Source organism: Muntiacus reevesi, chromosome 2 (genome assembly GCF_963930625.1).
Source record: "Muntiacus reevesi chromosome 2, mMunRee1.1, whole genome shotgun sequence".
Classification (NCBI taxonomy): Eukaryota; Metazoa; Chordata; class Mammalia; order Artiodactyla; family Cervidae; genus Muntiacus; species Muntiacus reevesi.
Genome location: NC_089250.1, coordinates 261,913,124 through 261,937,783, shown reverse-complemented (window position 1 = coordinate 261,937,783; position 24,660 = coordinate 261,913,124). Strand labels below are relative to the sequence as shown.

The following is a 24,660-nucleotide window of genomic DNA, read 5'->3' as shown; positions in this document are numbered from 1 at the left end:
AGCTCCAACATTTGGAAGTTGGGGAGATGAGGAGGACACAATTAGGAGCAGTCACTGAGGTTGGAGAACTGGAGGTCAAGCTCTGTTGGAATCCAAGATAAGAAAGTAAATTAAGTAGGAGAGAACCTGTGTTCATTACAAAGGGAAATAACTTCACAAAATGAGTGACTAGTACTTGTCAAATTTGTCAATGGTTTCAAAGACAAATAAAAGTTGAAGGGGAATTCCTTAGTGGTCCAGTGGTTAGGATTCTGTGCCTGCAATGACAGGGGTCTGTCAGCACAGTTAAAAAAAAAAAAAAAGATTAAAAAAGTGAAGGTTGAGCAACAGTCTTTGGTTAAAAGAGATTTTTATTAGATTATTAAAAAAATTGTTATAACAAATATTTTTTGGACAACTAGTAAAGTCAAAACATTATCAGAAAATTAAATAATATTGAATCAATATTAAATTTTTCTATTTTTATAATATTACTACTAATGTAATAAAAAGTGTCCTTGTTCTTTGGAAATACATACTGAACACTTTAGAGGTATAAGGGCACCTGGGCTACAATTTACTCTCAAATAATTCATAGAGAAACAGAGAAAAAGAGAGGCTTTGACAAAGTGTAGCAAAATGTTATCAATTGGTGAATCAGAGGAAAATGTACATAAAAGTTCCTTGTACTATTCTTGAAGCTTTTCTTTAAGTTTGGAATTACATATATTTTTTAATGTTCACAAAAGATTTCTGAGTAACTTAACTTCATCACAGAATAAAACTCAAGAATATTTACAGGAACACGAAAATATCCAGCACCCAACAAGGAAGAACTTACAATAACTGACATCCAATCAAAAATTACAGGTAGAAACTATAAAACACTTAGAGGAAAACAGAGGCAGAACATTCTATAATATAAACCACAACAAGATTCTCTATGACCCACCTCCTAGAGTAATGGAAGCAAAAATAATGAAATGAGACCTAATTAAATTCAAAAGCTTTTACACAGCAAAGGAAACTGTAAACAAGGAGAAAAGACCACCCCAGAATGGTAAAAAAAAATCATAGCAAATGAAACAACTGACAAAGGATTAATCTCCAACATTTACAAGCCGCTCATACAACTCAATACCTGAAAAACAAACAACCCAACCAAAACGTGGGCAGAAGACCTAAACACACATTTCTCCAAAGACATACAGATGGCTAACAAACACATGAGAAGATGCTCAACATCACTCATTATTAGAGAAATGCAAATCAAAATTACAATGAGCTATCATCTCACACCAGTCAGAATGGCCATCAACAAAAAGTCTACAAACAATAAATGCTGGAGAGGTTGTGGAGAATCCTCTTGCACTGTTGGTGGGAATGCAAACTGATACACTACTATGGAGAACAGTATAGGGAGTCCTTAAAAAACTAAGAATAAAACTACCATATGATCCAGCAATCCCACTACTGGGCATCTACCCTGAGGAAACCATAATTGAAAAAGACACATGGACTCCAATGTTCACTGCAGTACTATTTACAAGATCGAGGACATGGAAGCAGCCTAGATGCCCATCAACAGATGAATGGATAAAGAAGTTGTGGTACTTGTTCACAATGGAACATTACTCAGCTATAAAAAGGAATGAGATTCTAATGAGGTGGACAAACCTAGAGCCTATTATACAAAGTGAAGTATGTCAGAAAGAGAAAGACAAATATTGTATATTAATGCTTAGGTATGGAATCTAGAAAGATGGTACTGATACACCTATCTGCAAGGCAGCAATGGAAATGCAGACAGAGAGAACAGACTTGAGGACACAGAGGGGAAAGGAGAGGGTGGGGCTAATGGAGAAAGTAGTATGGAAACATATACATCACCATGTGTGAAATAGATAGCTAGTGGGAATTGGCTATATGACTCAGGGGGCCCAAACCAGTGTTCTGTGACAACCCAGAGGAGTGGGATGCAGTGGGAGGTGGGAGGGAGGTTCAGGTGGGAGGGGACATATATATACCTATGGCTGATTCATGTTGATGTATGGCAGAAACCAACACAATATTGTAATTGTCCTTCTATTAAAAATAAATTTAAAAACAAATTACCTGGCATACATAGGTGTGTAAAAGATTTATCATGAAATGCAAACAACATACCAGGAACATTCCTGATGTTATTCAGTCATTTGTTTAACAAATCTTGAGTTCTGGGTCAGGCACTTCATTATGGGTTGGAATGTAAAGCATTACCTCCAGTCCACTCATAAAGAAAGTGAGGTACAAAGATATCCAGTATACAAAATGAATGGCTAGGAATTTGCCAAATCTGCCAATGGCTTCAAAAACAAATCAAAGGTTGAAGAGGAGTTCCTTGATAGTCCAGTGATTAGGACTCCTCCCCTGCACTGACAAGGGTCTGTCAGCACAGCAAAAAAAAAAAAGTTAAATAAAAAAAATAAAGGTTGAGGAACAGTCTTCAATTAAAAGAGACTCTCATCTAGCCTTCCAAACCAGAAAAAAAAATATTATAATGAACTTTATTTGGACAACTACCAAAATGGAAATATTACCTAAAGATTAAATAACATCAATACTAAATTTTTCTATTTTGATAATATTACTCTCAAGGTAATAAAAAGTGTTCTTCTTTGGAAATACTCACTGAACATTTTAGAGGTATAAGGACACCAAGGTTACAATTAATTCTCAAACAATTTATCTAATTCAGGGAAATAGAAAAAAAGAGAGACTCTGATGAAGGGTGGCAAAATGTTATCAATCGATGAGTCAGAGAAAAATGCACATAAAAGTTTCTTGTATTATACTTGCAGCTTTTCATTAAGTTTGGAATTATATACTTTTCAAATGTACACAAAAGATTCCTAAGTAACCTAACTTCATGACAGAAGAAAACTCAAGAATATTTATAGGAACACAAAAATATCCAGTACTGACAAGTAAAATTTACAAAGACTGACATCCAATCAAAAATTACCAGGCAGAAACCATAAAATTCTTAGATGAAAACATAGGCAGAACACTCTCAGACATAAATCAATGCAAGATCCTCTATGATCCACCTCTAGAGTAATAGAAAATAAACAAAAATAAACAAATGGGACCTTATTAAACTTAAAGGCTCTCACACAGCAAAGGAAACTATAAACAAGGTGAAAGGACACCCCTCAGAATGGGAGAAAATCATAGCAAATGAAACAACTGACAAAGGATTAGTCTCCAACATTTACAAGCAGCTCATGCAACTCAATACCTGAAAAACAAACAACCCAACCAAAAATTGGGCAGAAGACCTAAACACACATTCCTCCAAAGACATCAAGATGGTTAACAAATACATGAGAAGATGACCAACATCACTCATTACTAGAGAAATGCAAATCAAAACTACAATTAGCTACCATTTCACACTGGTCAGAATGGCCATCATCAAAATCTACAAACAATAAACGCTGGAGATAATGTAGAGAAAAGGGAATCTTCTTGCACTGTTGGTGGATATGCAAATTGACACAGCCACTATTGAAGACAGTGCGGAGAGTCCTTAGAAAATTAAGAATAAAGCTACCATGTGACCCAGTAATCCCACCTACTGGGCATGCACTCTGAGAAACCATAATTTAAAAGACATGAACCACAATGTTCATTGCAGCACTATATACAGGAGATAGGACATGGAAGTAACCTAGATGTCCATCAACAGATGAATGGATAAAGAAGTTGTGGTACTTATTCACAATGGAATATTACTCAGCTATGAAAAAAAGGAATGCTTTTGAGTTGGTTCTAATGAGGTGGATGAACCTAGAGCCTATTATATGGAGTCAGAAAGACAAATATCATATATTACCATGTATATATGGAATCTAGAAAGATGATACTGATGAACCAACTTGTAGGGGAGCAGTGGAGATGCAGACACAGAGAACAGACTTGTGGACACAAGGAGGGAAGGAGAGGGTGGGGCCAATGGAGAAAGCAGCATGGAAACACAGGTATTACCATATGTAAAATAGATAGCCAATTTGGTGTATGACTCAGGGAACTCAAACCAGTGCTGTGTTTGCAGAGCAACCTAGAGGGATAGGATGGGGTAGGAGGTGGGAAGGTGGTTAAAGCGGGACAGGACATGTATATACCTATGGCTGAGTAAAGCTGATGTATGGCAGAAACCAACACAATTTTGTAAAGCAATTATTCTCCAATTAAAAATAAGTTAATTTTTTAAAAATTACCTGGCATATATAGATGTGTAGAAGATTTATCATTAAATGCAAGCAATGTACCAGGAACATTCCTGATGTTATTCAGTCATTTGTTTAACAAATCTTGAATTCTGGGTCAGGCACTTATTATGGGCTGGAATGTAAGGTATTACCTCCATTCCACTCATGAAGAAAGTGAAGTACAGAGACATTCGGTATAAAAAAATGAGTGACTAGGATTTGCCAAATCTGCCAATGACTTCAAAAACAAATAAAGGTTGAAGGGGCATCCCCTGGTGGTTCAGAAGTTGGGACTTCTCCCCTGCACTGACAAGGGTCTGTCAGCACAGCAAAAATAAAAACTAAAAAAAATAAAGGTTGAGGAACAGACTTTGATGAAAAGAGATTCTCATCTGGTCTTCCAAACCAGAAAAAAATTATTATAATGAACATCATTTGGACAAGTAGTAAAATTGAAATATTACCAGAAGATTAAATAATATTGCAACAATACTAAATTTTCTATTTTGATACTACTACTATCAATGTAATAAAAAGTGTGTTTGTCCTCAAGAAATACACACTGAACACTTTAGAGGTATAAGGGCACCTGGGCTACAATTTACTCTCAATTCATAGAGAAATAGAGAAAAAGAGAGAATTTGATAAACAGTGAAAAAATGTTAACAATTGGTAAATCAGAGGAAATTGTACATAAAAGTTCCTTGTACTATTCTTGAAGCTTTTCATTAAGTTTGAAATTACATTTTTGTTAATGTTCACAAAAGATATCTTTTGTGACTTAACTTCATCACAGAATAAAATTCAAGAATATTTATAGGAACACAAAAATATCCATCACCCACAAGGTAAAATTTATGAAGACTGACATCCAATCAAAAATTACCAGGCATACATAAGTGTGTAGAAGATTTATCATTAAAGGCCATGTACCGGGAACATTCCTGACACTTTTCAGTCATTTGTTTAACACATCTTGAGTCCTGGGTCAGACACTTTATTATGGGCTGGAATATAAAGCCCATTATCTCTATTTCACTCCTAAAGAAAGTGAGGTACAGAGACATTTGGTAACTCATTCAACGTGACACAACTTTCAAGTTATAGAATCAGGATTTGAATCTGAATCTACTGACTGCAAAATCCATGCTCTTTCTATGTGTCACACTGAAGGGGGAGCAAAAGACTATAACTGAGTAACATAAAGCAATCTAGGGGACTTCACTGGTGGTCCAGTGCTTAAGAATTCACCTGTCAGTGCAGAGGACCTGGGTTCAATCTCTGGTACAGGAAGAACCTTCATGCAGAGGGATAGATCCATTTGCCACAACTAATGAAGCCTGGGCTCTAGAGCCAGTGCTGAGCAACAAGAGAAACCACAAAATGAGAAGCCCATGCACTTCAATGAACAGTAGCCCCCCACTTGCTGCAACTCGAGAAAGCCTGTTTGTAGCAATGAAGGCTCAGCCCAGCCAAAAATAAGTAATTTTTTGGAAATAAAACAATCTAGAATGTAAGATCCTAATTTTTTCCCATACAGAATCTTTCAGAATCAAATTGTACTGCTGTTTTAAAATATTTCCTTTTTTTATAAATTGACTCTACAGATGAGCTGCCAGGGAAACCCTACACCACCATATGTGGTCAAAACTTAGTAAATGTTCATGCAAGGTTGGCATATTTTTTTAATTGAACTATAGTTGGTTTACAATATTGTATTAGTTTCGTTTTGTTTTAATTTTGGCTGCACTGGGTCTTCAATGAAGCACTTGGGCTTTTTCTAGTTAGAGCGTGCAGGGTCTTCTCCAGTTGTGGAGCACAGGCTCTAGAACTTGCAGGCTCAGTAGTTGCAGCACTCCAGCTTAGTTGCTCCACAGCATGTGGGATCTTAATTCCCTAATCAGGGATTGAACCCACATCGCCTGCATTGGAAGGCGGACTCTTCACCACTGGACCAGCAGGAAAGTCCCTGCGCTAGTTTCTGGTATACAGCAAAGTGATTCAGATATATATATATGTATGTATTCTTTTGTAAAATGCTGTTGTCGTTGTTGTTGTTCAGTTGCTGAGTCGTGTCCTAGTCTTTGAAACCTCATGGAAGGCAGCCCACCAGGCTCCCCTGTCCACTATCTCCTGCAGTTTGCTCAAATTCATGTCCATTGATTCGGGGATGCTATCTAATCATCTCATTCTCTGCTGCCCTCTTCTTCTTTTGCCTTCAATCTTCAATTCTTTCTTTAAATAATTTTATTTATTTATTTATTTGCTGTGCTGGGTCTTCATGCTCTGAGGGCTTTTCTCTACGTCTGGTGAACAGGGCTACTCTTCGCTGCAGTTGCACGGGCTTCTCATTGCGGTGGCTTCTCTTGTTGAGGAGCACAGACTCTAGGCTCATGGGCTTCAGCAGTCACAGCACACACACTGCAGTGGTGATGCATGGGTTCAATAGTTGTGGTTCCTGGGCTCTAGAGCACGGTCTCAATACTTGAGGTGCACAGACTTAGTAGCTCCAAGGCATGTGGGAATCTTCCCAGACCAGGGATCGAACTCGTGTCTCCTGCACTGCCAGGTGGATTCTTTACCACTGAGCCACCAGGAAAGCCCCTATATATATATATATATACACACACACATAACATATATATAATATATATGTATACATATATGTGAACTTATGTATACATATATGTATACATATATAATATATATTGTGTGTGTACATATATGTATACATACACATATAATATATGTATATTTATATATATATTCTTTTCATATTCTTTTCCATTATAGTTTATTACAAGATGTTGAACATAGTTTCCTATGCTGTACAATAGGACCGTATTATTTATCTATTTCATATGTAGTAGTTTGTATCTATTAATCCCAGATTTGTATTTTTCATCACATGTAAATTTTACCTCAAACAATTGTAAACTAGGAAAAAAATCCATCTGCCCACATCCACACAAAACACAATGCAATAAAGAGAAAGAAAGCCGTCTAGCTAGAGACAGGGGTGGGATGCCCTGTCACCTTCAGAAAAAGCTGCACTTGGGAATTCCCTGGTGGTCCAGTGTTTAGGACTCTGCACTTTCACTGCAGGGGCCACGGGTTCCATCACTGGTCAGGGAACTAAGATCCCACAAAAAAAAGAAAAAGAAGAAGAAGAAGAAGGAAATGCTGCCCTTTCTCTGTCAGGAAAGCAAGGCTATATATGTGGCTCAGATTCTTGTAGGCGGGTGAGCATGCTGCTTTTTCTATGGGATAAGAAATGAGACCATCAACAGAGGGAGGAAAGGGTCTGGAGGCTTGAGAGGGCAGGGAACAATGTAAGTGTTGGGACTTCCTCAGTGGTTCAGTGGTTAAGGATCTGCCTGCCAATGCAGGGGCCAAGAGTTTGATCCCTGCTCTGGGAAGATTCCATATGACCTGGAGTAACTAAGCCCCATCCACCACAGCTACTGAACCCTGGTCAAGCCTACTCCCAAAACAAGAGAGACCACCGCAGTGAGAAGCCTGAGAACCGCAACTAGAGAATGACCCCGTGCCATGCCAAGTTGCTTCAGTCATGTCCAGCTGTTTGCAACGCCATGGACTGTAGCCCTCCAGGCTCCTCTTCCATGGGGATGCTCCAGGCAAGAACACTGAAGTGGTTTGCCATTTCCTTCTCCAGGGGTTCTTCCCAACCGCAGGGATCAAACCCGAAGAGAGTAACCCCTGCTTGCCATAACTAGAGAAAATCCAGGTGCAGAAACAAAGACCCAGAGCAGCCAAAAATAAAATAAACTAATTTAAAATTTTTTAAATGTAAGTGTTGAAAGTCAAGGAGAGGCCAACTGGAGATCAGGAAAGTTCGGCTGCCTTTGGGTGTCTTTCAGTTTCTCCCATCACACCTGCACTTCCCAGCTGGGTTGGACTTTGCCCCCAAGTGGACATTAAAAAATATTCGGGGTCATTTTTTACTTTTACAACTGGGAAGGGGGCTGCTACTGCTATCTAGGAGGTAGAAACCAGAGATACTGCTAAACATCCTGCCACTCACAGGACAACTCCCACCCCAAGAGAATTACGAGCCCGAATGTCAACAGTGCCGAAGCTGAGGAAACTCACAATACATCCCTCCCTACCCCACGTTCCCTCTGCAGCAGGGCAGCAAGTCAGACCATAAGAAGAACTCAAAGCCCCTTAAAACTTCCCTTCTCAGGAGTCCCAAGTTCCCCACAAAGGCAAGTCCCAAGAGGCACCTCTCAACCCAACTCTGGGGTCAGAGAAAAGTCACTTGTGGGGTTCCCATAGATCAAGAACCCCGGAAGCAGGGGTTCATGCCAAGGGAAACTAGAGATCCATAATCCCATAATCAAGACTTCACCCCTCTTTCAGGACCTGACCTAACCAGCCTTTCTGGGACTGAAACAGTAGCACAGGCCCCACCTCCATCCCAACAGGGGCCTGAGAGCTGGGGTATCAAATTCCCCAGGACCTCCAAACACTTCCTCCCCCACCCTCCATGGGAAAAACAACCACCATGGTGTCTACCAATGGACCTGGTTGGGGGGCGGTGCGGCCACGGTGGTACAGCCACCCACACCTCCATATGGCCTCCCAGACTCTTAACCTCTGGGGCTCTTCCCCACACCTTACCCTCCAAGGAACTAGAGTCCTAGCCCACCTTTAGGTTTTTGCAATCTGCCCTTCTGACCTAGCTAGGAGTTGAGTAACTGTGGTCAGTTTCTGGAGGGAAGGAGACAAGGGCAGAATCAGAGTAGGTGGCAGGCTTAGGAGAGAGGCAGAAGTGGAGGTGGGCAGTCGCAGGGGTATCCTTTACATCTGAGGCCCTGTCTTGTGAGGTTTCTGCCTGCCCTGCCCTGCCCTTCTCCCAAATCTTCCTTGATCCTCAATCTGGCTTCAGTCCTGTTTACTGCACGCCACCTCTTGGAGGTGTGAGAGGCAGAGAGACACTCAGACAGTCAGGAGGAGACAGCAACTGAGAAAGACTGCAGAGAGAGAGAAGCAGAGAGAAAAGAGAAAGATCACAAAGAAAATCAGGGGGCAGAAGAGATGGTGAAAGACAGAGACACAGAGGAAGGGAGACGGGGAGCGACGGAGACATAAAAAAGAGACAAGAAGATGCAGAGGCCAAAGCAGAGACACATACAGAATTTCAGAGACAAACTGCAGGAGACAGAGAAGAGTGAGAAGAGTTGTGAAAATGGGGCCCCAGAGAATGAGAAACCTTCCCCACCCCGGGACAGAGACCCCGACCTCATCCCCACCCCTTCATTGCGCCCAAGCCCTGCAACTCTAAACCAGACCCAGAATTAGATCCAGGATCCCCAGGGGCAACAACAACAAAAAATAGAGACTTCACCCCCATTCCAGGACAGATGGCCAGCACTGGCCACAGTGAGAAGAGGTGGGATCAGCCCAGGGGAGGAGAAGGCAGGGCTCCCAAGGCACTCTTTCGAGGCCTCATTCCAGCTGGCTGTGAGGCCCGGCCCAGGCAAGTAAGGCAGGGAAGTGGGAGGGATTAAAAGCCACTGGATGAACAAGGGAAAAGGGTGGCAAGCAGGGGGTGGGCAGAGGTGATTTAAGAGCAGCCCCCACCCCTCAGTTCTGAGCTCTTGGGCATACATCTGGAGCAGCTGCTGCCGGCCGGACTGGTCCCTCCAGCACACACCTCAGCAGCTCAGCAGGTAGGGGGCTGGTCACAGAAGAGGCGGTGATTCTCAAGAGAGAGGGTCACTGGCTCCATCTCCCTGTCCTGAGACTGGCCAGGGTCTGCCTCGTCAGCCCGTCTGAAGGGTCTCTGGGTCTACCTCTGAGGGGCTGTCTCTGGGACCCTGTTCTTGAATTTACCAAAGTGTTCTGAGCCAGGGCTTGGTACTGCGCACTCTTCGTGATGCACTTTACCCAGCCAGGGGGCATCTCTCTCTGAAATGTGACTCCTGGGTTCAAAACACCTTTCGGCCTGTTTCTGCTTCTGCGCTCCCGCTGTCTCCATCTGTCTTGGTCTCTCTGTCTCTGCCTGCCTCCATCGCATGTTCCCTGCCTGTCTGTCTGTCCGTCTGTCCATCTGAGTGTCTCTCTGTCTCTGTGTATCTGTCTCTTCTGTCTCTGTCACTCTCTTCTCCACCGGCCTCTGGGTCTGCCTCTGCCTCTTCCCTCCATCTGCTTGTCACCCTCTTCCTCCTATCTGTCCATGCCCATCTGTATGTCTCCCAGTCAGGGCGTAGCTCTGTCTCCCCACCTCTCTCATCTCTTTCTTTAGCTCCGTGTCTTCTCTAGTTCTATCTCCCTCTCTAGTCTCTCTCTGTCTGCCTGTCTTTCTGTGATTTCTCTCTGTCTGGCTATTTCTCTGTCTTGATTTGTCTGTCTCAGTCCCTGTGTCTCTCTATCTCTCTATATCACTATGTGAAAGATGACAGATGATAAGTGATAGATAGGCAGGCAGATAGTTAAATAGACAGACATAGACAGATAGAAAACAGACTGAAGATGGACAACAGATAGATAACAGATTGTTGTTGTTGTGTCTGACTCCTGATAGATACATACATAGATACATAGAAGGCAGACATCCACAGATATCCAGAGAGCTCACTCTGCTTTTTGTCTCCTCATTATCTCCACATGTAACTCTGCTTCTCTCGGTCTCTATCTTTCTTCTGTCCCTCTCCATCGGTCTTGATTTCTGTCTCTCTGTATTTTGACTCCCTCGTGCCCTTTTTTCTCTCTCTCCCTCCCTTCCCCTCTCCTTCCATCTCTTCCCCCATCCCCTGGCCTTTCCCCAGTCTCTCCCTCTCTCTACTTCCTTTTTTCTCTCCATCTGCTCCCATTGCTGGGGTCTCGGGGAGGCAAGTTCCAGGAGGAGGTGAGGAGTGAAAGGATCCCACTCCCTCCCCAGCGCTGCCTTCTCCCACTCCCCCCCACCCAACTCCCAACCCAGGTGCCTGCAACTGCCTGCATCATGGACAGCGTAAGCACAGCCATCTTGTTCCTGATCCTGGCTCTCGTCTGTCTATTCCTGACCACCGGCTCAAAGGGCAAGGGCCGGCTGCCCCCAGGCCCCAGGGCCCTCCCATTCCTGGGGAACTTGCTGCAGCTTCGCTCCCAAGATATGCTGACGTCCCTCACCAAGGTCAAAGGACCAGGCTTGGGTGAAGGGAGGGATAAGGGAGAGGGGTCCCTGGCCCCAGAGCCCCCCTGTGACCTCTGTCTTCTTACCCGCAGCTGAGCAAGGAATTTGGCGCAGTGTACACGGTGTACCTGGGACCCAGACGGGTGGTGGTCCTCAGTGGGTACCAGGCCGTGAAGGAGGCGCTGGTGGACCAAGCGGAGGAGTTTGGTGGCCGCGGCAACTACCCTGTCTTTTTCAACTTCACCAAGGGCAATGGTAAGCCTGCTCCCCACCTCCTCCACTCCCAACCCATTCCACACTGAGGAAGGGAATAAGGGTAGAAGAATGTCCTCTCAGTTTTGGTGACACTCAGGACTTCTGATCTCACCGATGACGCCAGGCAGAGTGGGGCCAAGTAGGGTGAAGTCTGTCCCACCTTCACCACCCCCAAATCCCACCACCACCTTTTTTTTTTCTTCTTCTTTCTCTGGCTGTGCCATGCGGCGTGTGGGATCTCAGTTCCCTGACCAAGGATGGAACTCATACTCCCTGCATTTGAAGCAGAGTCTTAACCACTGGACTTCCAGGGAAATCCCTCCCTTGGCCATCTTGAATTGTACTTCTATACCCATTCCCATCTCCACCCACCTCCAACCCTACTCATCGCAATTCCTCTCTCTCTATCCTGACCACATTTCCTCATCACATTTCCATCTCAGTCAAGCAGCTAAATTATCTGGCCCCAGTCTGCATTGTCCACCTCTCCCCAGTCCCCCCCAACCCTGCTTCCATGCTCCCCATTTCAATCTCAACTCCATCTCTCTCTCAACACTGACTACACCTCACTGCAGCCTCCATTCCCACTACAAACCTCTCCCAATCTCCATACTAATATCTAGTGTTAACCCATCCTGATCCTTCAGTCAAACTCAATCCCATTATCATTTTCCTCCCCAGTCCCATTGTCTATCTCAGTCACCTACTGAAGTTGGCAGTCCCTAGGTCTCACTTTTTGACCTATATCCCACTACTGTCACCAAAACCAATCCTACCATGTATCGACCCACCCCAAGCTCAATCTCAATCCCAGTCTACCAATCACTCTCATTCTACCCAGTTTCATCCCCACACTAATCTCAGACCCAACTTCTCATCTAGCCCCTTATCTCCCCTCATCCCCACTTTCATCCCCAGCCCAACTCACACCCAACTTTATCCCCACCCACTCAGCAACTCACATCACTCACTCCAAACGTCTCCGAGCTCAGTATCTTGTCCTCTGTAGGTCTGGAAGTCACCTAGTCTTGTGGATTTCTTGTAACATAAATCTCTTACTCAAAGGAAGCCGTGTGGCATGGCCCAATGTATGAGAAAGAAAGAACAAAAAGAAAAGGAAGGAAAGAGGAAAAGAGGGAGGGGGAGGGAGGTGGGAGGGAAAGAAGAAAGTTGCTCTAAATGAAAAGGGGGTCCTGGAGACCTGTATCCTGGACTATTTGTCTTCCCTTAAAGACTCACTAAGGCTCCCCATTGCCCTTACACTACATGGGTCCCAGCTGCCCCAGGATTTGGGAAGTTCTAGCTTTTTTTTTTTTTAATTTTATTTATTTATTTATTTATTTATTTGACTGCTCTGGGTTGTAGCACTTAGTTGTAGCACGTGGGATCTAGCTCCCTGACCAGGGGTCAAACCTGGGCCCCCTGGACTGGGAGTTCAGAGTCTTAGCCACTGGACCACCAGGGAAGTCCCGGAAAGTTCTAGTTTTTAAAAAAAGAGAGAGAGAAAGAAAGAACACCTATTGGATACTGAGTACACTTGCTGCCTTCATGTCTCCTAGCTTGATCTTATGACCTCACCTGACCAGATGCAAGGAGGTAGAGAAATGCCCCCCGCTACTCTTACACAGAAAACATCTGGATATATATATACATCATCTGTTACTAAAAATAGCCAGCATCTAATTATTCAGTACAGAGGGTAACAGCAGGGTTCTGCCGCCTAGCCTGCACCTTTGGGCACTCCCCTCCCTGACCCTCAGTCAACTATCATGAGAAGGCTGCTACGAAAGGTCGATGAAATGATGTACACAATGAAGGCAAAACATGATAATTTCTTCCTCTTTAGCATCCAGTTCTCTGAGGACTGTAGGACTAGAGGACTCAGAGATGAACACATGTGAGACTGCATATCCTATTGCAGCTCCTAGCCCAGTCAAAGACACTGCGCAGTCAGGGCTGGGATCGGGGAAGCCCGCAGAGCCGTGGGAGCCCAGAGGAAACACCTGAGCCAGCCAGGAAGGAAGCACCAGCCAAGGCTTCCTGGAGTAAGGGACCTCCGAGTAGTGATCTAGAAGATAGAAGTGACCACTCAGGAGCAGACAGCAAAGGAAGAGTGTTCTGGAAGAATAACCAGCCTGCGTAAAGAATCCCCAAGTCCAGGGAGAAAAGAGAACAGGGTCTGTCTCACTCCTAGATGAGTTCCTAGTGACTCAAGGTTTATTTTTCTGGCTTCTCTCCCTTATTTGTGCACTCATTAATCGATAAGCAATCACCAGCACCTTGTGGGTGGTGAACCCTGCACTGGACAATGCTAGGAGCACAGTGATGGCCAAGACAGGCCCCATCCCGCCTTCACAGTTCACTGAAGGGGCAGGTTCCTTGTCAGACAGTGACAGCCCAGAGTGGTCAGGTCTGTGATAGCAGAAACAGAGACAGGGTAAGCAGGACTGAGGGGAGAAAAGCCCAGGCCCTATGGAAGCTCAAAGGAGGTACTTGACCCAGCCCAGAGGGATTGGAAGGACTTACTGGCAGGGCTGGGGGGAGATTCCAAACTAGGGGTCTTTCTCTTATCAGACATCGGGAAAGGGGATTCAGCTGACAGCGGTCTTGGGAAAAGGTCATTGGTGGAGCTGGCCCCTTCCCTTCTACCCAGGCATTGCCTTCTCCAATGGAGACCGGTGGAAGGCCCTTAGAAAGTATTCTGTTCAAATTCTGCGCAACTTCGGCATGGGGAAGAGGACCATTGAGGAGCGGATCCTGGAAGAAGGCCAATTCCTGCTGGAGGAGCTCCGGAAAACTCAAGGTCCGGTTCCCCACATGCAGCCTATACCCCTCATTCATCTTCAGCCTACTTAGGGGGTCAGGGCAGCCTCATACCATACATGAGTGTGAACTCAGAACTCCTGGAGGCTCCTCACTTGACCAGTGATGAGAGAGGCGCCCCCTGGAGGTGGATCAGTTTGTGACGCTGTGTTTCCTTGAGGTAGGGTGACAGTGGGCGTCCTAGGTGGCGCTAGTGGTAAAGAACCTGCCTACCAATGCAGATGTCAGAGATGCGGTTTCAGTCCCTGGGTTGGGAAGATCCCCTGGCCACCCACTCCAGTATTCTTGCCTGGAGAATCTCATGAACAGAGGAGCCTGGCAAGCTATGGTCCATAGGGTCGTAGAATTGGACGCAACTGAAGCAACTTAGCATGCATGCACAGGGTGGCAGAATATGTCCTGGTCCCTTTGTTGTGCTGTCTCTGTGTGGTATTTTGAGCGCTGCTCCTGTCATTGTGGAGGGCAATATGCTGCTGCTGCTGCTCTTGAAAACTCACCATGTGTGGGGGCCTGTGCTAAGCACATTTTCAATCACAAGCCCCTTAAGCCTTGGAACAATCCATTTTGCAGATGAAAAGACGAGGCACAAAGAGATTGAGCAACCAGCTTGAAATGATAAAGCTAGAAAGTAGAAGAACCAAGATTTAAACCTAAGTCTTAGATACCAAAGTCCTCATGCCAAACATAAATACCCATTTATCCGGTATTACAGGATTCCGGGTACTATGGTAAACGCTTTGCATGTGTTGACAAGTTACACCCTCCCAGAAAACCTAGGGAGTTACTACAAGAGATAAAGCTGAGGCCTAGAAAGGTTAGTCACATGCCTGGGAAGTGCCCAAGATGGGATATAAACCCAGGTCAAAGCTGTCCACCATGAAAAAGAAGTTAATAATCAACATTTAAGGTGATGCTTACTTACCATATGCCAGCACTGTTCCAAAACTCTGTGTATATCACCTCCTTGAAAAATCATCCAGGGACATCCCTGGTGGTCCAGTGGGTCAGGCTCCACACCTCCACTTCAAGGGGTGCAGTTTCCACCCCTCGTTCAGGAACTAAGACCTGGCATGCTGCACAGCATGGCCAAAGTAAATTTAAAAATTTCAGTTCCCCTTTAGAAAAGAGAAATCACCCAAACCTCAGAAGTAAGTACTATCATAAACCCCATTTTACAGGAGAAGAAATTGAGGCAGAGAAAGGTAAATGGACCTCTACCCTGATCTCCAAATCTTGCTGACTCTAGGGGGAGAAGTGGCGGGTAATAGCTCAGGGATTAAATGATGTGATGTAAGTAAAAGAATAATAACTGCCTGAATTATTTTCCTGTTGCTGCTGCAACAAACTGCCACAAATTTAGTGACTTAAAACAAGACAAATTTATTCTCCTCCAGTTCTGGGGGTCCAAAGTTTAAACTGGGTCAGCAGCGTTGACTTCTGGAAGTTCTAGAGAACAATCCAATTCCTCACCTTTTTTAGCCTCTAGAGGCTGCCCGCATTCTTCAGCTTGTAGCCCCTTCCTTCATCTTCAAAGCCAGGAGCATAGCATCCACCAATGTCTCTTCCTCTCTCTCTCCCTCTTTCCACCACCACATCACTTTTTTGGGGGTTGGGGATTGGCCACACTGTGCAGCTTGATCTTAGTTCCCCAGCCAGGAATTGAACCTGCGCCCTAGGCAATAGAAGCACAAAGAACCAACCACTGGACCACCAGGGAATTCCCATCATATCACCTTTTCTACTCACATCTTTTGCTTCCTTATAAGGACCCATGTGATTACATTAAACCCACCTAGATAATCCAGAATAATCTCCCATCCCAAGATCTTTAATTTAATTACATATGCACAGGCTTTTGGAGTTGGGACATGGACATCTTGGTGGGGGGGGGGGTAGCATGGTGGGGGGCATACTCAGTCTACCATACCACCCTTCTTTGGTTCATGATGGCATGACGGCCCTTAGCTAAGCATTTCCCAGACCCACATGTACTGACTATTTATAACAGCCCCATGAGGAGAAGACTCTCATCAAGCCCATTTTATAGATGGGGAAACTGAGGCTCAGAGAAGGGAATTTGGTTCCCCTAGGTCACATGTAGACTAAGAGGCCAAGCCAAAATCCAGACTATGTCTAGTTAACTCCAGATTCAGTTTTCCGGGCTGTGCTATTGTGTGATGGCCAGTGTGGGGATGCACTGTATTGGTACTGCTTTCTGTGACCTGCTGGGTCATCAGATCATTGGGTGTGAGGTGTTGCGTTGCTGTGTGCCGTTGCTGAGTGAGGCTGTAAAGTTGTCAGGCACTGGGTGTAGAGTTGTACTGTGTGTATGCTGTGTATTGCGTCACCAAGAATACCCCGCGCAGCTGTTTAGTACTGCCGTCGATGTGCTGTAGGGGAACGTGCGTTCTGTGCTGTCTGCTGTGTAGCCAGATGCTTTGTGGGTGCTGCTGCGCCGTGTTAGTCGGCCAGGAGCAGGCGTTCAGTGCTGTGAGTCACACTGACATGCTTGGGTTGGATGTCGTGCGGTTGCTGCCTGGGGCCTGCTTTGTCGTACACTGTGTCTTCGGAGCCGTGCCCCTTGACCCACTCGCCCTTCACCTTCAGGCAAGCCTTTCGACCCCACGTTTGTGGTGAGCCGCTCCGTATCCAACATTATCTGCTCTGTGATCTTCGGCTCCCGTTTCGACTACGACGACGACCGTCTGCTCACCATTATCCACCTCATCAATGAAAACTTCCAAATCATGAGCAGCCCCTGGGGAGAGGTCAGCAGACCGAATTCCACGGGCGACAGGGTTGGGGGGTCCAGCCAGTTCAGGACTATCGGGGAAGCAGTGGGTAGGGAAGCGACTGCTATTGGCCCCGCCCTCTCCGTCTGACCCCGCCCCCGAGCTATGCGGCCCCGCCCACTCCGCAGGGGCTCTGCTGACACACAGGCCCCGCCCCACCCTACACACACGCACACACACACACTTTCACCTTATCTTCTCATCTGCCTGCTCCTCCCAATTCCCCCGACTCTGCTCCATCCTTAGATGTACAATATCTTTCCGAACCTCCTGGACTGGGTGCCCGGGCCACACCGACGCCTTTTTAAGAATTACGGACGCATGAAGGACCTCATCGCCCGCAGCGTCCGTGAACACCAGGCTTCCCTTGACCCAAACACTCCCCGGGACTTCATTGATTGCTTCCTTACCAAGATGGCACAGGTAAGTAAGCCCTACCTGGAAGTCCCATCTCTGATCTGACCTTCCATCCTGCTTCGAACCAACAAGGATCTCGAGATGAGCGCGTTTGAATGTGAACTCCCCACATCCAGGAAATGAAGTTGGATCATCTGGCTCTTCTGGGGCCACTCAGGGCCTCCGTCAATTAACAAGCTCATTAAAAAGTCCTTCAAGGTTTATTTTATCGGCCGCATGGCTGAGATTTTTCCCTTCCCTGCCCTCCGCGCTCCCCAGATCTCCCAAGGAAAGGAAATTGAACAGAGGAGGCGCTGAACTGGCACCCATAGCAGCCGTGCAGGTCTGCTAGGAGCGGGTCGCAGAGTCTCCGCGCACAAAGATCTCCCTCCGCCTTGGCTCACATCCCCCGCCCTTAACCCCTGCAGGAAAAGCAGGACCCGCTGAGCCACTTCTTCATGGATACTCTGCTGATGACCACACACAATCTGCTCTTCGGCGGCACCGAGACCGTGGGTACCACGCTGCGCCATGCCTTCCTCCTGCTCATGAAGTATCCAAAAGTGCAAGGTGCGAGCGCCGGGAGCCCCGCCCACAGACCTTGAGCGCCCGCCCAGTGTGCCTGGTAGCGAGAGCCCCCAGCTCACTCCTGGGTCCCACAGCCAAACCCGCAAGCCCACCGGAGGCTGACCCCACTCACGTGGCTCCCCCGATCCGCCTACTTCTGTCCAGACGGAGACCCCGTCTCTGACCCTGCACACACAACGCGCACAGACGCCCAGAGCCCGGGCCTGCCCAAGAACTCCTCCCCTCCCAGCGCACCCCCTGCGACCCCGCCTTCCCAAACCCCGCTTCTGGGTCTTCCCCTGAACCTTCCTGGCCGCCTGGGCGCTGTGCGGAGGCCTACTGGGTCTTTGCCGCCCGCGCCACCCCTGATTTCTCAGCTGTCCTGCACACCCCGCTCACTCCATCCATCCTCTGGCGGCCCTGGTCCTCGAAGCCCCGCCGGTAATCCCATGTGGGACCTGGACTCCAAGCAGCCCCGTACCCCGTCCGCACAACCTCGCCCCTGAAAGCCCAGGCGGGAACGAAACTTTCGCCCTCACTGCATCTCTGAACCCAACCCTCCCTCTGAACCTCCATCTAACCTTCACATGCACCCTTGCAGCGGCCCCCGACCCCCGACACCGACCTCGACTGGAAAGCAGTGGCTGGATTGCTTCCACACGCATGCACACACCTCTTCTCGGCATAGCCGAGTCTGCTGATCCCCTCAACAACCGCTCTCCCCTCCTCCCACCCCAGCCCGCGTCCAGGAGGAAATCGACCGCGTGGTGGGACGCGAGCGGCTGCCCACAGTGGAGGACCGATCGGCGATGCCTTACACAGACGCGGTGATCCACGAAGTGCAGCGCTTCGCAAACGTCATCCCCATGAGCTTGCCGCACCGTGTCACTCGGGACACGAACTTTCGAGGCTTCACGATACCCAGGGTGAGGTGGACACCTGGCAAACCATACCTAAAACCTTAGGAAGAGGCATCCCACACTCTTGATACGGGCATCCAGGGTTCTAGCAAGGAAGACCCAGGCCCTAGCAACAGACATCTGAGGCCCTTAAATCCAGAACCTCAGCCCCTTCCCAAGACTTCATCCTATACCATACTGGACTAGACCCTGTTCTGAACACCAGGCCCCTTCCCTGTGACCCCTTGGACCCCTCTCTGAAATCCCCAAGGTCTGAGACTTCATTCTGGGGACCTCCTGTACCTAAACACTGTTCTGGAAGACCTTACTCCCTCCCCAGGAACCCCAGATTTGTTTCTACAAGGAGGGTATCCCACATCCCTACCTCAGACCCCAAAAGAATGGTTTTCACACCCACCACTGGGAACCCTAGACACCCACACCTATTTCCTGGACTCCTGATAGAGACCCAGACTCTGTAGAGTGGAAATCCTCTACTGGGAACCTCCCAGCCCTTCTAACCGGCCACTGATTCTGCCTCCCCACCCATGCAGGGCACGGATGTCATCACCCTCCTTAATACAGTCCACTGCGACCCCAGCCAATTTCTGAAGCCCAAGGAATTCAACCCTGAAAATTTTCTGGATGCCAATATGTCCTTCAAGAAGAATCCTGCCTTCATGCCTTTCTCAGCTGGTGAGAGTGGTGGGGGGCAACGGTCAGTCTTTCTCGCCCAATATTCCACCTACATTCCCCAAGCCTAATTCAACTCTCCAGACCCTTTTACTTCTTCATCCCACCCAATCCTCAGTTTTAGATACGCAGACATCCTTTCTCCTTCCCAAGTCTTCCCCTACAGGCTGACAGCAACTGAAAGCCTTGTGGAGGGTGGCAGGGAGACAGGATTGTCATCTAACTTGGACATGGTCATTATCAGTCTCTCCACTGGGTGGTGCAGTTGAAGTGGTTCTGGTTTTTCTTGGCTTTGGTCTTTAAAGAGCTGAAAAAAAAAAAAAATCCTTCCTGCTTAACTCAGTGTTCGAAAAGGGAGTAGGGTGCATAATAATAGGTAACCTACAACATTGCCTACTGTGCACCAGTGTTACCTCTGAGAACTGTAAGAGTGATGGCTAAGAGATGCACTTTGCTGCCAGACCCCAGCTTTGTCATATTCTAGCCACTTGGCCTTGGATTTGCTCCTTCCCTTCTCTGTGCTTCGGGTTTTACATCTATAAAATGGCGATCATAAAAAGGCCCACCTCTGGGAGTTGTTATAAGGACAAAATTAATTGATAGTAGGGCTTAGAGCAGCGAGGGCACACACATACTAAAACTGACAAGCATTATATTCTGTTTCACCTCCATTTACCTTTCACAAAAACCTGAAAAAAAGTGAAAACGTTAGTTGCTCAGTGGTTTCAAGGCTCCTCTGTCCGTGGAATTCTCCGGGAAATAATACATTCCCTTCTCCAAAGGATCTTCCTGACCCAGGGATCCAACCCAGGTCTCCTGCAATGCAGGCAGATTCTTCACAGTCTGAGCCACCAGGCAAGTCCCTCATAGCAACCTAATGAAGCACTACTATCCTCCCCATTTACCTACCCAGAAACTCTGGCTTGCCCAAGATCACAGAACTAGTAATGGTAGTCAGGATTCAAATCCCTGCAAGGTTGCACTTGTAGGAGGTCCACGATATACTTAAAACTGTCTGTCCCGGACCTTTAGATGGATGGGTCTGTGAGTCCCCAGTCATTATCCTCATGCTTTCCTCTGAAAGTGGAGGAGGGCTTCACCCCCACTTTGTCTCATCGCTCCTCCCCGTCCCTTCTCCCTGCAGGACGCCGGCTGTGCCTGGGCGAGGCGCTGGCGCGCATGGAGCTCTTCCTCTACTTCACCGCCATCCTGCAGAGCTTCTCGCTGCAGCCGCTGGGGGCGCCCGAGGACATCGATCTGACCCCGCTCAGCACCGGTCTCGGCAATGTGCCCCGGCCTTACCAGCTCTGCGTGCGCGCGCGCTGACGCCGCATCCCTTCCAGATTCGTCTGTGAGCGATGGGGCCTTGCCTGGAGAGGTGCTTCAATCCATCGTCTCGTTCCCCTGCGCCCCATCCCTCTCGCTGTCACACTCGCTTCCCATCACCTTGCGCCAGCTGCATGCCCTTCCCCAACATTCCTGTCTTTACCCTCTGCGCCCCCGAAGCAGAAAAAGCCATGGGGAAGGGAAAGCACGTGCCTTGTTTAATCCACAGAATTCGTTCTACTGCACACCCTTTGGTGGAGGAGGCTTTTTGTATCAGTTTCTATTAAATTATCTTTAGAATAGATTCAAACCTACCTTGGCTGAATTAAAGGGAGGACAGTCCTCTAAGATGAACAGAAGGAAGGTCTGGCTGCAGAGAAGGGAGACACCTGGTTTGGATGCATTCAACCCTCACTCTTAGGGAGGTTTAAAAAAAAAAAATGGGAGAAAGTGTTTACTGGAGACAGACTGGGAGGTAAAGGCTGGGAGGCCTGAGTGAAGATAGAGATAAAGAAACCAAGGCCAAGAAAAAGACAGCAGCCCAGAGAGGTATGGACTAGGTCTGCCAGAGATGCAGGGTGGTGTACAAAGATGGAGATGTAAGCGGAGAAAGTGAGAGATACGGAGAAATAAACAGACACGGAGACTGGGAAATCACAAGTACTACTACTTACCTAGTGCTTCCTATTCACACACTGGTCCAAATGCCTCATTTAAATCTTCCTATGGGGCGAAGCCAGGTGGTGCTAGTGGTAAAGAACCTGCCTGCTAATACAGGAGACATAAGAGAGGCGGCTTCCATCCCTGAGTGGGGAAGATCCTTTGGAGGCAGGCATGGCAACCCACTCCAGTGTTATTGCCTGGAGAATCCCGTGGACAGAGGAGCCTGGCAGGCTATAGTCCACAGGGTCGCAAAGAGTTGGACATGACTGAAGCGATTTAGCATACATACACATGACGCAAAGCAACTTTGTTATACATTGTTTTAAATAAGGTAGGCTTTTATTTAATTATTTTTGGCAGCACTGGGTCTTCCTTGCTGCACACAGGCATTCTCTACTTGCAGTGAACGGGGGGGAGGGGCTAGTCTAGTTGCGGTGCACAGATTCCTCATTGCAGTGGCTTCTCTTGTTGTGGAGCATGGGCTCTAGGGTGTGCAGACTTTGGCAGTTACGACACAGGGGCTTACTTGCCCCTCGGTATGTGGGATCTTCTCAGACTAGGGATCAAACTCGTGTTCTGCATTGGCAGGCAGATTCTTAACCACTGGACCACTGGGGAAGTGCTATTATATATTTTTACAGCAAAACTGAGGTTGCTCAGAGAGGTGAAGTGACTTGCCCAAGATCACAGTCAGAAACGAGCAGAGCCAGGTGTACAAAGCAGATCTTCTGGCTCCCACCCTGCTCTTCGAAATCTTATGAGTCAGAGACACAGAGGAAAGTAGAGAGATACAAGAACTGAGACCTGGGAAGGTAAAGAGAATAGAAGATAGAGACAAAGAAAGAAACAAAACAATGACCAGGGAAAGTCAGAGAGGAAGGGCAATGAATGGGGAAGTGAGGCACTGGAAGACTGAAACTCTCCCTCATTTCTCATCCCTCTCACTGGATTATCTCTTTGTCTTGCAGTTCCTCCCTTTGGGGTGGGGACAGCAGTCCCGGGCATGGGGCTTCCCAACCTGGGACTGGATTTGTCAAGCTGACAATCCTGCTGACAGTAGCTTTTCTCAAAGAGCAGGCATCTCAAGCTTCACTGAGTTGGAGGCAGAAAGAATGAGGCTGGCCCCCCAGCCAGGGGCAGAGGTGACATGGGAGGCCCTTCCCTGAGTGGAGTTTCCCCAAGGTCATTCAGAAGTTAGGACATGGGTATGGGGCCAGCTAGAGGGAGGCTATAGGCAGTCCGCACATGGGGCAGCGGCTCCCTAATCCCTGTGCTGTTCCCACCCCAAGCTGAGTCTGCCCCAAGGCCCAGGCAGGGATGCAGAGGTGGAGGGGGAAAAGCAGATTCACAGGTCCTGAGAAAGAAAGATGGAGAGACAGCAAAGAGAAACACATGGTGAAGAAAAAGAGACAGAAAGAGACAGACAGGAAGAGACAGAAAGATACATAGAGTGAGATCCTGAAAATCAAAGACTGGCAGTGAGAGACAGAGGAGGAGCAAGAGAGGAATTGAGAAAAGGGGAGAAACAGAGATGTCCAAAGAGAAGGGAGACAAGGAGATGCTAAAGCCAAGATAGAAATTAAGAGAGGCACAGAGCTGAAGAAAGACAGCGATCTGAGAGGACAAAAAGAGAAATGAAGAGAAACTTCAAGAGATGAAATAGAGACAAGGCAGGAAGAGAGACATTTACAAGGATTCAGCCAAAAACAGACTGAGAGAAACAGAGTCTGAATTAGAGAGAGACAGAGAAAAAAAGACAGAAATAGGGATGAAACAAAGCCATGCCGTCATTCAATGAACATTTACTGGGTGCCCACCATGTGCTGGGCACTATTTTAGGTGCTGGGGATACAGAAGTGAACAATACTAAATCCTTGCTCTTGAAAAGAGCTTGAAAGGAACTTTCCTGGAGGTCCAGCAGTTAAGACTTCACCTTCCAAGGCAGAGGGTGTGGGTTCGATTCCTGGTCAGGGAGCTAAGATCCCACATATCTTGTGGCCAAAAAACCAAAACATGAAACAGAAGCGGACTTCCCTGGTGGACCAGCAGTTGAGAATCCACCTGCCAGCACCAGGGACATGGGTTTGATCCCTGGTCCGTGAAGATCCCACATGCTGCAGAGCAACTAAGCCCATGCATCCCAACTACTGAGCCCTCGCTCTAGATTTCGCACACAGCAACAAGAGAAACCACGGCAACTACACAGTAGCCTCTGTTTGCCATAACGAGAGAAAACCTGAAGATCCAACACAGCCAAAAAAAAATTAAGTTAAAAAAAAAAAAAAACACCCAGAAGCAATAGTGTAACAAATCCAGTAAAAACTTCTTAAAAATAGCCCAAGAAAGAGGATCCATCTGAGCACCTGGGAGGGAAGTTGGAGGGTGAAGTCCGGGAGGGCACACTTGCTGCAACCCTGCTATCTGAAGGGTCAGTGCCTCTAAGCAGAGCCCTGCCCCTAAACCTCTGCCATTCACCAGACAGAGAAAGGCTGACAGGTAGGGACACACGCTACACAAACAGGCAGGGAGATGGGGAAGCAGAGACAGAGAGAAATAAGGTAAAGATAAACTGAAAGAGGCTCAGGGAGAGAAAAAGACGGACATTGAAAAGAGCACGCCAGAGAGAAAATTTGTTTTCAGACACAAACAGAAACTAAAACAGAGAGAAATGGGAAGAGAAAGAGACGAATAGAGAAACAGAGGGATTGAGAGTGAGACACTTCCAAAGGCAAGCCCAGTCCTGGACTCTGCACAGTCCCCCCATCATCACCCTGGGTCTGGGCCCTGTGCCAGGCACCTGGCGGAAGCCTGGGTCCAGCAGGGCAGGGTGGGCGGGAGGGTGGGCAGCATTCTTGAGCAGTCTGTTCCAAGTA

General features: G+C 47.1%; 1 protein-coding gene across 1 annotated transcript; it reads left to right on the top strand.

Annotated features, from left to right (window-relative positions):
* The first annotated feature begins 9,827 nt into the window (after nucleotides 1-9,827).
* On the top strand, nucleotides 9,828-21,384 carry CYP2F1 (cytochrome P450 family 2 subfamily F member 1). Its single transcript, XM_065920596.1, has 10 exons — nucleotides 9,828-9,928; nucleotides 11,182-11,373; nucleotides 11,466-11,628; nucleotides 14,282-14,431; nucleotides 17,059-17,219; nucleotides 17,490-17,666; nucleotides 18,068-18,209; nucleotides 18,945-19,132; nucleotides 19,660-19,801; nucleotides 20,943-21,384. Exons 2-10 carry the CDS (start codon nucleotides 11,203-11,205, stop codon nucleotides 21,122-21,124), a joined length of 1,476 nt encoding a protein of 491 aa, XP_065776668.1. The 5' UTR covers nucleotides 9,828-9,928; nucleotides 11,182-11,202; the 3' UTR covers nucleotides 21,125-21,384.
* Nucleotides 21,385-24,660: the final 3,276 nt, after the last annotated feature.